At 34.9% G+C, this 15,721-nt stretch overlaps 2 protein-coding genes across 4 annotated transcripts in view; one reads left to right on the top strand and one right to left on the bottom strand.

The window, feature by feature from the left end:
- LOC109830267 (uncharacterized protein At4g06598-like) overlaps positions 1–12,305 on the top strand; it is an 18,938-nt gene extending 6,633 nt beyond the window's left edge. For both annotated transcript variants that reach the window (XM_020397481.1, XM_020397480.1), the window contains 3 exons: positions 7,362–7,437; positions 7,526–7,652; positions 11,719–12,305. In XM_020397481.1, coding sequence (XP_020253070.1) covers positions 7,362–7,437; positions 7,526–7,652; positions 11,719–11,924 — 409 coding nt within the window. In that variant the 3' untranslated portion in view covers positions 11,925–12,305. The remainder of the gene's footprint in view (positions 1–7,361; positions 7,438–7,525; positions 7,653–11,718) is intronic.
- On the bottom strand, positions 2,668–6,938 carry LOC109830268 (proline--tRNA ligase, cytoplasmic-like). Of its 2 annotated transcripts, XM_020397482.1 has the most exons (4): positions 5,917–6,722; positions 5,728–5,809; positions 4,485–4,672; positions 2,668–3,195 (listed from the first exon to the last, which is right to left on the bottom strand). In XM_020397482.1, the coding sequence occupies exons 1-4, from the start codon at positions 5,943–5,945 to the stop codon at positions 3,192–3,194; spliced, it is 303 nt and encodes a 100-aa protein (XP_020253071.1). In that variant the 5' UTR covers positions 5,946–6,722; the 3' UTR covers positions 2,668–3,191. The 2 variants fall into 2 exon arrangements, 1 of the variants encoding a protein (XP_020253071.1); XR_002244253.1 differs by lacking the exons at positions 2,668–3,195; positions 5,728–5,809 and having other exon boundaries at positions 4,486–4,672; positions 5,917–6,938.

The following is a 15,721-nucleotide window of genomic DNA, read 5'->3' as shown; positions in this document are numbered from 1 at the left end:
TCTCGAGCCGACCCAGCGAGATGTTGACTCGGCGAGTCTGCTAAATCGGGGCTCTGGCTGTCCTAAGCGTCGGGTTGACTGGATTAGGCATAATGTGAGATACTTGCCTGTTGTTGATAAGATATCACAATTTGGCGACTGAAAACACCATAACAATCTCTATTATGACTAACTTCAGAGCTAGGTTCACATACATAATATGTTTAAGAAGCGGAGTGGAGTCCATTGGTTATGGAGTTTGATTAGTTTGGGGCTCGTTTGTTGAATACTAGAACAGGTGAGTACAATTTTAGCAAGTTACTACATGATCCTAGAGTGGAATCAGGACAACGTTGGGTCTTCAGGCATGTGCATAGATGTATAGCAGACAAGGTTATGGGCCCAACCAATTATGAAGAAAGCGTACACTTGAAACACTTTCTTTAGTAGAAGAAAGGATTTTTACTCGGATGCATGAGCATTGATATTCAGACCTTGTACTGGATACAACATCAACAACAAAGCCTTTATCCCAAATATTTTGGGTTGGCTACACGAATCCTACTCTTTCATTCCATTCTATTATGAGTCATCTACTCTTTTAGGTTAACCACTATCATATCCTTCTTAATTGCTTCCAACCAAATTCTCTTAGGTCTACTTTTAGATCTCTTTGCCTATAATATTATCACTTTTTTAAACTGGTGAACTAAGATGTCTCCATTGTATGTGTCCAAACCATCTTAGGCGATTCTTTCTCATTTTATCCTCAATAGGAGTAATAAGAATGTAAGAGTTCTGCAAGTAGATTGTGTTGTGCCATTTGGAGCATAAACGGGCATATTAATACTGATATAATGTATCTTCCGTATCAATTATTAGTTTTTATCAATTATCATACACCTTCAAGTAGCATATTAATACTGACATAATATATCTTCCGTATTAATTATTAGCTTTTATCAATTATCATACACCTTCAAGTAATAACAAACACTACAAGAAATTACGGCTTTAACGAAAGGATTTTCCTTCGTTAAAGAGCTGAAAACCGTCGTTATTGTATGCTAACGACAGGAAAAAATCCCTTCGTCACCCGTCGTTGAAGCCCTCTTCGCTAAAGGGTCACGAAGGGATATACTACCCGTCGTTATTGAGTCTATAACGACGGAACATATTACTGTCGTTAATATTTACGACGGTAATTATCACTGTCGTTACCATTAGTGACGGGGTTATTTTCCCGTCGTTACCATCAGCGACGGGAATATTTTATCGTCGTTACCATTAGTTACGGGGATATTTTCCCGTCGTTACTTTAAATGACGGGTTTTCATTCCCGTTGTTATTGTGTAATGATGGTTTTGTACGCCCGTTATTATTGTGTAACAACGGGTGACAACCCCGTTGTTAAAGACCAATTAATGACGGCTAGATACCGTCGTAAAAGTCCTCATGGTGGGTAATTAGTAACCTATCAACGATGGTGCTTTCCCTTCGTTGATGAACAAAACATGATTTATAAAACCGTCATTATAGACTACAAATTTCTAATTTACATTAATGATAATTTTTCCATTCATAGGCAACTATCATATTATTCTCAACATGAAACTAAGATTCACAACACAAATATATTAATACCCAATAATGAATAAAAAAGAAATCAAAAACTCCATTCATTAATAACATCAATAAATAAAATTCCACCATCCTCAAATATTCAACACTAATAACAAGTGTTAATATCCTAATTGTTCTAAAGGAAAATACGTGAGACTATCTAAAACAAATTAAAATAGAAGTCTGGGAAAGACACATCGTTTCATCTCTAATCATCGTCAAAAGAAGACTCGAGCTACCCCCTCTCCTAATATTGCATGGATAGCCTGGAAAATTAAAAAAAATTACATAATTAAAAAATATCAATTAAGCAGTTATTATCTTATTAAGTAAAAATCTTATTTTCTCAAGTGCAAGTAGTCAATCATAAAAATATATAAGAGATTTTATAAAAAAATAATTACCTAGTCCTGCACATGTTCTCGAGTTTGAGGAGTCAATGAAGATGGCTACCTAAAAAAAGTTCCTGTATAGCTTTCACTTGTGACTCTAAGTCAAACACCATTTGTTGTTGTTGATGTTGTTGCTCCTGCCCATATTTCATATCCTTCAAACAGAAAAAATGTTCAGTCAAGAAAATAATTATGCCACTTTTGTATGATGTCCTCTACAGATACAACAAATGACAGTCTCCTGCTTAATCTTTTATATTTAAAATCGACATCTTTAATGGTGAAACACAAAAGAAAACGGAAAGTATGACCCTTATTATGCAAGATAGATAGGAATAACATGCCATATGAGTAAAAACCATGGTAATAGAGAAAGGGTAAGCTACTGGCATCAGGCTTGTCATGATTCATAAAATAAACTAAAATTCTGATCCTGATTGAGAATCCATAATGACAAAGAATAATAAAGGAAGGACAATGTAATTACCTCCTGATCTGTTTCTTCTTTTATTGCAAAAGCCGTATGCCCTTCTTGCCAAAGAAACTCTTGACTCCTACATACATTTAAATTGGTACTAAATATGAAATATACAAGTGAAAATTTTCAAGCTCACAAAAGAAGCAATAATTAGCATTGGATGACCAATATATGTCATCTTTCACCCCGTTTGGACACCATGCAATGGGAAAATACTTCATTTGTGGCATTACGCCCATTATATATGTCTACAAGGGAAAATATTTCATTTAAATTAGTACTAAATATAAAAGACATCTGCTAAGGTAATCTTCACCTAGTCCTAATTCCTGGGATATTAATTTTAGGATCCTGGTGGCCGATCCTTCTACCTCTGCTACGAATTTGACAATGATATCCCTGACAATATAGAAACCCACTTAGCTGTAGCCCCAGCTGCATGAAAACTTTGTTGAGTCGAGTATCCGAATGTGGTGGGCTTTTGGGGATAGAGGTGCATGAATTCATCGCCAGGTCCATAGTAAACAAGTCGCAAGCAGTCCCTCCTTAATTGTCTTTCGTGATTGCTGCAGCCATGGCTCGTGTAAAGTCTGGGGACTTTTTTGAAATCCTCTGAATAAGTGAATAGCATACGGCCTTGTCTTCCATAGGCATGTCGAAGAATTCTTTTGCAACTTCCATCACAGCACTGATCATTTGTTCCGATATGCCGTGGTCTATCACATGCGAACAATTACTATAAAATTCTAATGCATTTTCCCCGAAAAGAATCTAAATAAAAGTTTTTTTAGGGAAGGTAATGAGGTTTGATTAGGACTAGAGTTGACATAAATTTGGGGCTTAATGAGGACAGGGGTTAACAAAATATGGGGCCTGAAGAGAAAACAAATTGTCAGGACTTCATCAAGGCGTATTCCTTGTACGGAGTTAATTTTGTTGTATATTTCATGAGCTTGAGATACAAATGTTTTGAGATGAAGCACAACAATATTTATTAGCATATAATCGATTAAAGATTCACCTTGGTGATATTTCGTTTGAAAGGATGTGTTGAGGCTAACTGGACAGAAGTATCCAATTGCGCATATCCATTCTTTACTAGGGAGTGAGAATGATTAAATTGATATATATGTTAAGCTTGGTCAAAATGTCAGTTTTATTCACCATCTGCAAATTCTTTTACAAAGGAAATAGAAAAGCATATACTTTTCTAGTACCAAATAGAAAATAGCTTTTAGATCTTCGTAAACCATAGATGGTGTTTCCAAAACCAACGTATTCCTATGTGTATAGCCTACAGAGGAATTTCCAATTTAGACTAATGCAAAGACAGAATGTACGCTACCAGGTAATAATGTCTTGAAATGGTTTGAAAAACATGAGATATCCATTTGAGATGTGAGCATTTTCGATCAAGAGAATGAAGTTGATGTTTTGGAGGTGCCTAATATGTCTGTCCTTTGCGTCCGGCTAACGAGAAGTCAATTGATCATGTCATCTTTTTATATATTTGAACTCAGTAACATGATCAGAGCAATTTAAATTAGTACTAAATATGTCTACTTTCACCCCGTTTGGACACCATGCAATGGGGAAATACTTCTTTTGTGGCATTACTCCCATTATAAATTAGTATCCCATGATAAAAATCACATATTTAACAGGTGATTGATCCATTCAATTTTCTTTTCAATCATGATAAAAATAAACTGCTAATATATATAGCAGGAATATCAGATATCAAATGAAAGATGCATAATATGTCTTGCATATCATACATAAAGTAGTTTAGAGCAGTTGAGATAAATAGAATAACAAGACTAGAAGAACATTATCTCATGGTAAACTACATGTGCGTGTGTATTTAATTGTCTTAACAACCCTCATTTAAGTTTATTTCCTGTTCAACAGGAAGCCCTGAACTTCTTAAGCCTTTCATATACGAAATTTAGGATTATAAAAGCTTGCAGCTGAATTCCCAAGCACGTGCAGAAGGATTATAATATAAATACCTAATGAAAGGAGCAGGATTGCTGAATTCCCAACGCACGACATTGCCCCATTGGTTAAGCTTCAAAGGCAAGTCCCTGTGACTTCTAATCCACTTAGAATAGTATGGATACATAACAGTCTCACTTGTGGGACGAATTGCAATAGGAATTTCCAGTTCACTCTGACCTGAATTTGTAACCCATGCAACCTAAAATAGTCATAAAAATAGAGACGGAATGTGTGTCACAAAACCAGGAAAATGTATACATTATTTAGAAACCCAAATAAAAGAACACATAAGAATTGAAAGAAAAGCATAACACAAAACAAACATTCATGCACAATAGAACCATCTGTGCACTTATACACACAAACAACACAAGCAGAAATATATGCAAAAGTTCCATAGTTACAACAAAACATCTAAGAAGACCCGTATTAAATCAGATGTGGAGGAACTACATGAAAGATGTTAACCCAAGAATCCAAATTTTAATCCAAAAATCTAGTATTTGAATATTAAAAAAAGTCCAAGTTCTAGTCGGAATCCTAGAAAGTAAAAAATTCTTGGACGATTATTCTTCCTAACCAACTATCCTAAGCCAATAACACCCCATAAGAGTTTCTCAATGAGAAATTCTAATTATAGTTAATGTATGAGTTCATGTGAACTATAACATAATAAACATCCTACTCGTACGCACTATATAAAAGTTAACACCCAAAAGGCATATTAATAAGTGTTCAGAAATATCCAGACAGTACTATGTATTAATATCTCAAAACAGTTGCTATGCATCAGCTCCCTTTAAACCCGCAAAAAGAGATTGTTTAAGTAGTTCCACAGCAAAGGGACATTCTCAGTTACAAATAGTGGAAAGTAGCAATTCTTAACTTTCATATTCTTTATTTTTTCATCAAAGAAATCCTGCCAAATTGAAGTATTTATAAAGATAAATCTGTATGACATATGGTGACCTGTTTATTCATATTTTCTAATTAAAATATCCCAAAGCCAAAACACCATGCTAAAGTAAGGAAAAGTACAGTATTGGTTTGTGATTATTGTAGTAGCAAGAGATGAAATAACCAGTTATCAAAAGAAATATTAATGTTGGTATGAGGGTTATGATGTTCTGTAAATAAGTAATTTTTTCCTTTAGTTTCTCATAGTTAAAACTGTCAATGGTTGTCATAATTATACAATATTTCATCATAATAACAAGTTTTAAGCACAATAATATGCAAAATCTAAGCACTCACTTGCATGCTTTCCCAAATTGCTATTGTCCAAGGCCTTTGTATATAACATCCAGAAATATCATAATACTCGATCATATCACCACTAACAACCACCCGAAAATAAAAATAAAATTGAAAAATAGGAAGTTAGCAAAAAAGAAATCAGTAAAACGTCCTGTTCAAAATATGAGGAAAAATATGCAATAATACCTCAGAATGTCATTCACCAAAGTTTTCATCTTTCTTAAACCTCATCCCAAGTCCTGTCTCTTTCTTCACTTCCTTCTTTTTTCTTGCTGGTAAAAAAAATAAAAAAATCAAAATTTGAGAAGAAAGATTATTGAACCGAAACAATTGGGATGGTCGGCGAACAAGCGGAGGTGTCGAACGAGGGGAAGTGAAGGAGAGGCAGCTGGCGGAGGGAGCCAAGGAGAGGAGGGAAACGCTCGGCTGGTGGCGCCTGAAACCCTCGGCGGGGGCGGAGGCGGTGGGGGCGGAGGCGACGGGGGTGGAGGGATCAGATCTCCGATGTACTCGGGCGGCGTCAACGATGGCTATGTAGGCGCCACCGTCGAGGAGGACGAATTAGAGGGGGCGGGAGAGGAAGGCGTGGACGAGGAGGAAGCTAGAGAAATTTTGAAAGGGAGGGTTTTGGAAATTTTGAGCATGTTTGAGGAAAACAGAAGGGGGAAAACTTTTAGAAGCGGGGTTTGGAAAATTTGGGAGCCCGCTCAAACAAAAATAAAGGATCTAAGACGGAATTGACGAAATATGGTGGACGAGCCTTTTAGCGATGCTAATCTAACACGTTGCGAAAAAAAGTTTTTTAGCGACGCTAACGTAACATGTCGCGATAAATGCATATTATATTAGCGACGCCAACCCTAAAATGTCACTAAAAATATATATTTTTACTGATGAAAATAAAAAACGTCGTGAAATCCATACACTTTTACCGACGCTAAGTTAAAACGTTACAAATAATATACACTTTTAGTGACGCTAATTATAAACGCAACGAAAAATATATGTTTTGCCGATGCTAATTAACATCGTCGGGAAAAACATAATTTTTGGCAACGTATTTAACCATGTGTCAGGAATAAGCGTGGGGAAAAGTGCAATTTGTTGTAGTGCTAGGAGAAACACGACGAGTTTTAGAGGTGAGGATGATAAAGAGAACGGCAGATTTTTTTAACTAGGGTTTAATTAATTATTATTGCGGTTAGAGGATGATTAGCAGTTAAGGGGTTTGTAAAATTGGGGCTTCGGGTTTTAATGTGGGGCATCGGATTTTAATGTGGGATGTGTTAATAGCAATAGGTTAATTTTAGTCTAATTATGATTAGGAGTCCCATCAATGAAGGTAATGGATCCCTTCGTTTTTAAGGAGACCCAATAAATTTCGACGGTATTAGGATCAAATCAACGAAGGGATTATAAATCCGTTATCCCATATCACATTATTTCTCTAATGTTTGTAATCACTCGACGAAGGGATTAAAACCCGTCGTTATTGTATGCACATTAATGACGGTCAACTGGTCCCTTCACTAATTTTGGTCGTTAAATACCAGATTTCTTGTAGTGAAAAACAAGTCTAATCTGGTAATATTATTGATTTATTTCTCAACCTAATCTTTTCACTGTCACAGGCAATTTGCTCAGCGATCGCGTGTTCGGAAACTTCAGTACATTGCAGAACTGGAGAGAAATGTTCAAGCTTTACAGGCAAGTGCTTACATATCTGAATGCTGAAGAAAGCACATCTAGTGGATAAAGTGCTTCTATTCTAACGTTGAATTACAAATTACTACAGGCAGAAGGTATGGAAGTTTCAGCGGAGCTGGAATTTGTGGATCAGCAGAATCTTATACTGAACATGGAGAATCAAACCCTGAAGCAACGGCTTGACAGTCTAGCACAGGAGCATCTCATTAAAAAGCGTAAGAACATTCTCCACAGTATTTTGCTTAATTTTCCTTGGACATTTTTTGTCTAGTATCTTAGCTTCTAAGGTACCGGACAGTGATAATTTACACATGAATCTATGAGAATGTTGTGTCCTCAATACTAAACATCTTGTGATCCTGGAGTAAATCCGGTTCATGCTCCCGAATCTGCTTATATTCACTACTGAGACCACTGACTACGGTTTAGTGTCAATGTCCACCTCTTAAAAAGTTCTCCTATGCAGCCTGTTTCTGATGCATGCAGTTTCAGCCTTTTCATCTTCAGTAGGTGCAAAACCATACCTACATTATTTCTAAATTGTAATTAAAACCGATCTTAATGTCAAGAAGTATTACTTGCTTTATCACTTTAAAATTCATTTATCAACCAAAGGTTATATCCTGGTTTTTAGCTGGGAGCTCCCATTAATTAACCCCTGCCTTACTAGTGAGTCATACCTCACTAGCTATTGAGATTCAGACAGAATCAACGGCTATATGACCACAAATATTGTTCTGCAGAATATTATATTCATTACTCCTGTAGAATATTATATTCATTGCTCCTAGTACAGTTGCTATTTTACTCATACTAGGTGGGATGCACGTGCATTGCACGCCGTTAAATAATTTAACTATTTTATTCTAGTTTACGCTTTTTTTCTGAGAAACAGATTTATGTCTATACTATAACAGATTTGTGAAATAGTTCATGGTTACTCTATAATTTATTGCATTAAATAAAATCATCTTGTTAAACCTCTACTTGATGATGATAATATTTTGTAGACTAATATCTAACTTGATAATGTATTAAATTTAGTTATGCCTTTCAAAATTTAGAACTTTGATCTAACAGACATGAAAAATTACAACTTGTAATTTTAGAACTTTGATAACAAACATACCAAAGAACTTTTATCTTATATAGCAAATGCATAACAACTTATTTTGGTACTTTTCGATTTTAAGGAGAGCGTTTAGATTTTTTTTCTAGGAGCCTGCTTGCAATATTTTATTTTTAGGGAGCTATTTGTAAGTTTTTTTCATAAGGTTGTCTATAACTTTAATATTTTCTTAGGAGTTTTCCTAATTTTTGAACCTTTTGGCGGGCTTTGTAATTTCAAATTGTACTTGGAAAAAAATGAAAATTTTAGATTTTCAGAGTAGTTTTTATAATTTTTTAATTTTGACATGTTTTTTCTATTTTTAAAGACTTTTCGGAGGTATTTGTTATTTTTGAATAATCAGTGGTTAGATTATTCAGAGGGCCAGTCAAAGTTTTTTTATTTTCACTTTTTCCAGGGTATTTTCTGCAACTTAAGATTTTTAAAAGCTTGTTTTTTAATTTTCAAAATTTTAGTGTGCTATACGTAATTACAAATTGTTCATAGAACTGTTCCTAATTTTCAAGGTATTTGTTTGTAATTTTTAGAGTGTTTGGGGTATTTTTTTATAATTTTTAGATTTTTAAGGTGATTGTTTGTATTTTTAAATTTTTTTAAGGTATTGTCTATAATTTCAAGTTGTATAGAGGACTATTCAAAATTCTCATATTTTTTAGATGAGTTTTGTAATTTTTTAAAATTTTTTGTGAGGAGGTTGTTAGTAATTTCAAATTTCATGGCTCTGCCTATAATTTCATATTATTCAGAAGGTTGTTTAAAAATTTTATATTTTAAGGGTTTTTTGTAAATATACATGTAAACTCTTATTTATTGGTTTTGTAGAGCATACATCTTCCCGTCTCCCACTCGTGCTCAAAACCAATTTGATATAAATTTTAAATCCATCTTATCAATATATTTCTCAAACAGCTTTTAACTTAAAAGTTTAGTTAATGAGTTTGCCACATTATCAGCAGAAGCAACTTTAAGAATGTTTATGTTTCCTCTCTTAACAATTTCTCTTACCAAGTTATACTTTCATTCGATGTGGTTTCGATTTATGATTAACCCTAGGCACTCTAGCTTGGGCAACCTGCTATTATCAAAATACAAAGTAATGGAATATTCGGTAGTTGAAAAAACACCTAACTCTTGCACGAATTTTTTAATCCAAACTACTTTTTTTGTTGCTTTATAAGCTGCAATATACTCTTCTTTAGTTGTAGAGTTAGCTATAGTTTTTTTTACTTGTAACCACTTCAACTAATAGCTTTATTATTTAATATAAAGATAAAACCTGATATAAATTTTCTATCGTAAGGATCACACTTGAATTATAATCAATGTATCCTTCAATTTTTAAAGGATCACCACCAAACAACTAACTACTTTTTTTGTTGCTTCACAACAGCAATTATTTTTTGTTTAGTCAAGATATTTAAAAATATATTTAACTCCATGAGTGGATTAATATCTACTAACTTCACTTCTTTCAGATTATGGAAGTTCAAGAATTTAATTTTTTTTAGGTTGTTGTATGTAATTACAAATTATTTTTGGAACTATTGAAAAAATTTTGATATTCATTTTTTTGTTATTTTTGAAATTTTCTAAGATATTTTTTTTATAAAATTAAGCTTTTTCAAGGGGAATATTTTTATTTTATTTTTGTTTTTTTGGGTGTTGCATATAATTTCAATTTTTTAGGGGACTGTTCAAATGATTTCATATTTTAAAGGTGTTTTTAATAAATTTTAAATTTTTTGGTGAGGAAGTTGTTGGTAACTTACAATATTTAGGATTTTGCACGTAATTTCATATTATTCAGGAGGTTGTTTAAAATTTTCAAATATTCAGAGTTTTTTTTGTATTTTTAGATTTTTAGATTTTAGAGGTGTTTTTTTTAACTTTTAGGGTTTTCATGGGGTCCTCATGTTTGTGATTTTTAGAAGTTTTAAATGACGATTTGTAATTTGCACTTGTATTAGGGATTGTTTACAATTTTTGTAAGTTATAAGGACTTTTTGGATTTTTTTTGATTTCTAAGGCATTGTTTGTAATTTTCTAATTTAAGGGTGATTTATATAATTTTTAGATATTTAAGAACATTGTTTATAACTTTTGGATGACTGAGAATATATGAAAGATATTTCTATTAATTAGGATATGTCACAAATAGTGTATTATAGATATATTTAAAGAGTTCTGTTAATTAGGATACGATATAATGTGATATTTATAAAAAATCAAGGGCAGTATTGTCCAATGAAAGTTTTTCTCAAACTTCCACTTTTAAAAGGAGTATGATATGATTACATCCCTTCCTTACTTGCCCTCAGATAAGAGTTCCAACTCTGTGAAGATGATCCATACCTGTTGGAGTATATATTTTTTTAAAGAAAACTGTTGGAGTTTATCTTAGAAATCATAATTGTATTTTTTGTAAAATTTAGGGCTAATTGCACTTAAATACCCTATAATTTTCCCTACTTTGCACTTATATGCCTTCACTTGTTATTGGCGGCAGTTATATACCCTAAAGTTTTTAAATTTTGCACTTTAACACCGTAGTTATGCAAACATGAGAATTTTGCCCCAAAATTCTCATACGATCATCACGTGCTAATTTTAAAACTTTTTAACTCTTAATTTTTGTTACATTTATTGTTAAACCTAGCACAATTCTATTTAAAATTATCCTAATTTTATTTTGAACCTACTAATTCTATTTTAGACATTCAATGACTATTGAGGCTATTGGAGCCAATTTTAGCTGAGAGTTGTCGAAACTAATTTTTCCGTTCTTTTATTTTTTTTTCCTTGTAAAATGTTTTTTATTTGTGTTTCATGTTTCAGTTCACTCCACAAGCAGGTTATACGGGGAAATTTTTTTCCTAGAGGACCTATACAGTATCATGTAGAGTGGAAGGAGAGGGTGACACCTGGCAAATCAGTGCAGTTACTATCATTTTCAGTGCAATCACGTCTATCAGTGAAGTCACTGATGGATAATGATGACTGCACTAATAGACATTAGTGATGTATGCATTAAGATTCGTGATATGCCACTTGTTACCATCCTGCCTCCATACACGACATCCTATAGAGGGGCCTTCAGTAGGATTTAACTATCTCACATTTTGTTTACAACTTTGTCTTTTGGTAAACTGCAGTCCAGCAAGAAATGTTGGAGAGAGAAATTGCTCGTCTTCGATTATTGTTTCAGCAGCAGCAGCAACAGCAACAATCACCACAGCCTGCTTCTGCTCATAATCGTAGTAAAAGCAGAGATCTCGAATCGCAGTTTACCAATCTCTCCTTAAAGCACAAAGATGCAAATTCTGGAAGAGAACCAGTAACTGGCCCTCTCCGTACTTGAGCTACTCCCCTCGGCCCCCCGTCTCTATATGTGGCTTTCCAGGCTTTGGTTGGCGAAGTGAGCTAGATGGATTCTTAGCAAACTCTCGAAGATGAATAATTTCAGGACGTAATTCTTACTTTCCTTTTCATCCACTTTATTCAAAGATGTGCACCTGGCTGAGGCTCAAGACTCGCCGGAGGTGTTAGGTTTTTTTTTTCTCTTCCTTTCCTCATCTCTGTATTTCTCTATGAAGTTACAGTTCTTAATCTATGGCTTTTGTGCTGTTCTCCCTCAGATTCTTCAAAAACTGTTTATATGCGAATTCTTCTTTTGGTGCTTCCTGTCGACACGCAAAGGAACCATGATCTTATTTGACAACTGCATAACTTTTTTCGTAAATTTCCTTTTATTAAAGCCGCTAACGTTTGGAACATAATAGTCAATTCTGAAAGTTGTTCATTAGAATCATATGTTATATTCACAGGGACGTGATATTTTTTCATCTTTGTAGAAGTTTTAGCTCCCGAAGAGCTACCCTTAGAACTGGATTTTTAGTGCTCTTGGATTCTCAAAATGAGAAGACAGGGATGTAGATTGGCCAAACAGCCTGTTATGATTATGTTATCCTTGGTTGCTACCTTCAACATGTGTATAATGTGTGGGATTGAAGTCAAGATGGGAGATTAGTTAAAGAGTTGAGGATGAAATATGAATGAGAACTTTAACTTCTCTCTTCTAATGATTTTACTTTGCAGTATCTATTTACTATATTTCATTTTCCATGAACATGATTAAAGAAAGTGGATGCCAGATTAATCGCTGTCAAATTTTAGTTATTTCATTCTTCGTTGTCTGAAAAGGATCTGTAAGTGGTTCTCTTAATTTTCCATTTGGCTACTAGATTGGTATTCTAACTGGATTTTATTTTTCCAATAAGATATTTATTTATGCTCCGGCATTAATGTGGTGTTTTAACTTGTTCCTCGATAACAATAATGCTTTTTTCTCTCGCTAGCGGTGAGAATTCTGGCGAACTATGTTTTTCTTGGAAAAATTTCTTCCATCCCCCCTGACCTATCAAAGTTATTAAATCTATATCTCCTTTAACCTCCCCCAATTCAAGTTTCTCCCAACCCTTTTAAACAATAAAACCTTTCTTTGAGTCCCTCTTTAGCCTTCAAGCTCCCCCAATTCAAACCTAAGCCTAATCCAACCCTATCGATGCTGAATCAAACCCCAACAACCTTCATCCAAGCGGAATCACCAACAACCTTCATCCAAGCGGATACGAATTTTAAATTAGGATTTAGGTTTGAGTCGAGGAAACTTCAAGGAGAAAAAAAGGGCTTCTTTAATGGGAGGGAAAGAAAGCGTGGAGGATGATCTTATCGGGTTAAAAGGTAAAAAAAAAAAAATTGAATTGGAACAGGTTGAAGGAGATAAATGTGTAGATTTAATAATTTTGGTAGGTTAAGGTGTTGGAATAAATTTTCCAAAAAAAAAAAAGAAAGAAGGAAAATGGTCCTATTGTCTTCGGGTACAAATTAAATCACCATATAACACCAGAGCAAAAAATAAATACCCTGTTAGAAAATAGGGTCAATTGTTAGATATCAATCTGGCAATTTAGCCTTTTTCGTTTACTTTCTGGTTGTCAAAATGTCGCGCGCCTTTGCGGAAGCCTTGCACGAACTCACAACGAACCTGTGATCACGAGTAGAAGAAAGACAAACTCTTGCACAAATCCAACCAATAAAGCCAAATCAATCCAAACACAGAGATATACGTGGTTCGGCAATTTGCCTACGTCCACGGGGAGAGGATGGGGAGATTTCTCTAAATCAAGGAGAGTACAAAGGGTTACAATCACACAAATTCTCTCAAACTAACCCTCAACCAAAGATCTCACCTTGCTCACAATATCTCCCTCTCACAATGCTCAAAAGATTCCTCAATCTCTGATATTTTAACCTCACAAATCGTTTCCCTATTTATACCAAAACAAAACCCCAATCAGACTGCAAATAGGAAACCTACGTATGCAAAAAACCCGTCGTAAGTCGACTTAACAGAGCTCACAAGTCGACTTGACAGAGAGAAAATCAACAACTGGAGAACACTTCATAAGTCGACTTAGCATGACTGTTAAGTCGACTTGCCATAAGTCGACTTAACAGTCATGCTAAGTCGACTTGACAGAGGCTAAAATCACAATTCGGCTGCAGATCGTAAGTCGACTCGTGCACAGTGCATGAGTCGACTTATGCCAGTTTTTCTGGTTTTTCTGATTCTTTTCCTGATTTCTCCACACAAAACACACTACATCACCTTTGTATTCAATGCCATTTAGAAAAAAGAGTGTCATGTTACCCTTTGCGGGTGGCCTAACGGTCGGGTTATTGGGGCGTTGGGCGAAGAGGTCCAAGGATTGATGGGTGTCTACGTCAACTCATGCCTCCAATATATATTCATTCGAGGAGCATCGCATCACCTCGTGCCATTTACATAGGCCTTGGGCAGCATAGGGGGACCTAGTTGCTTCGTATCATCAACGTGCGTCCTCAGATTAAGGTAGTTTTTTGTGTGGGATTTGGGCTCCCCACAGATGGTAACCTGACTCGGTTGGAGTTTTCTGTAGGCGAGGAAGTTTATACTCCTCATGGTCATGGATTATGTTTAGGACCCACACCCCAAATTTGTGGCCGTAGCCAAAGACTGCTCGAGTAGTGTTGCCGCATAAATCTTGTGGTTACATTCGAACCTTTCATCGCTACCAACTTCCTCCCAATTACTCTGAAACCTAAATACAGTTTTGGTTTCCACAATTTTCAGCCACCTTGTGGTTGGAGAAGAGGTGAGTGCAGGGCCACTTCTTGATCAGGATCTTCACATGGTTTTGTGTTAATTGGCACGAGAAAAAGACTTGAGAGCATCTCTTAATCTATTCCCCTTCATTTTGATCTCCACCGGTCATACTAAGCTTTTCTGTTAATGGTGGGCTCACTTCTCCCTTGTCTCTCAGAAGTACAGACAAAGGATAATACAGTGTTATATATGGGGATAAATAAGAACAAATTTTCACTGTAGACCCAAATGAAGTTTTAATTACCAAAATCGACCGTTTTTTTTTTAATTATCAAAATCGACCCGTTTTATGCCACGTAGGCTTAATCCCTTTTCCTAATTAGTCGGGGCTGCCAACCCCGACTGTTTAGGGCATTACAAATCGTGTTTTAAGGCTTCTAATTGGGGTTTAACAACTCCTAAACAGTAGGGGTTGGCAACCCCGACTAATTAGGAAACATGATTAAGCCTACATGGCATAAAACAGGTCGATTTTGGTAATAAAAAAAAACGATCGATTTTGGTAATTAAAAGTTCATTTGGGTCTAGAGTGAAAATTTGTTCGATAAATAATGATGTTACCTCATCATGTTATCTTCTCTTTTTGTGGAAGTAATCCAACAAATGTGATAGTGAGGTTACAACTTTTGGGTCCGTTTATATATATGCACGGCTATAAATTAAAAAGTTCACGGTATGAAAACATTTTTACAGGTAATCCTTAAAGTTTTGCTAGGAATTCATAAAATTGGGAAATCAAATGAAGGTGTGGTAATGTTTTAAACATGCTTATTTTGTTGACATCCATTAGCTTGTATGCATCAAAAATTGCCTATAGGTTCCCATACGTAACTCGAGACAGAAGATGATGAACGTCATTATCCGAGTCAAAGAGGATTATTTGACGTCGACGACCGCATGAAGCAAGTCGATGAAGCGTACGAATCAACGAGACGACGAAATAACGAAGA

Source organism: Asparagus officinalis, chromosome 2 (genome assembly GCF_001876935.1).
Source record: "Asparagus officinalis chromosome 2, Aspof.V1, whole genome shotgun sequence".
NCBI lineage: Eukaryota > Viridiplantae > Streptophyta > Magnoliopsida > Asparagales > Asparagaceae > Asparagus > Asparagus officinalis.
Note: the sequence above shows the minus strand (reverse complement) of the source record. Positions and strands in the feature narration are given on the sequence as shown.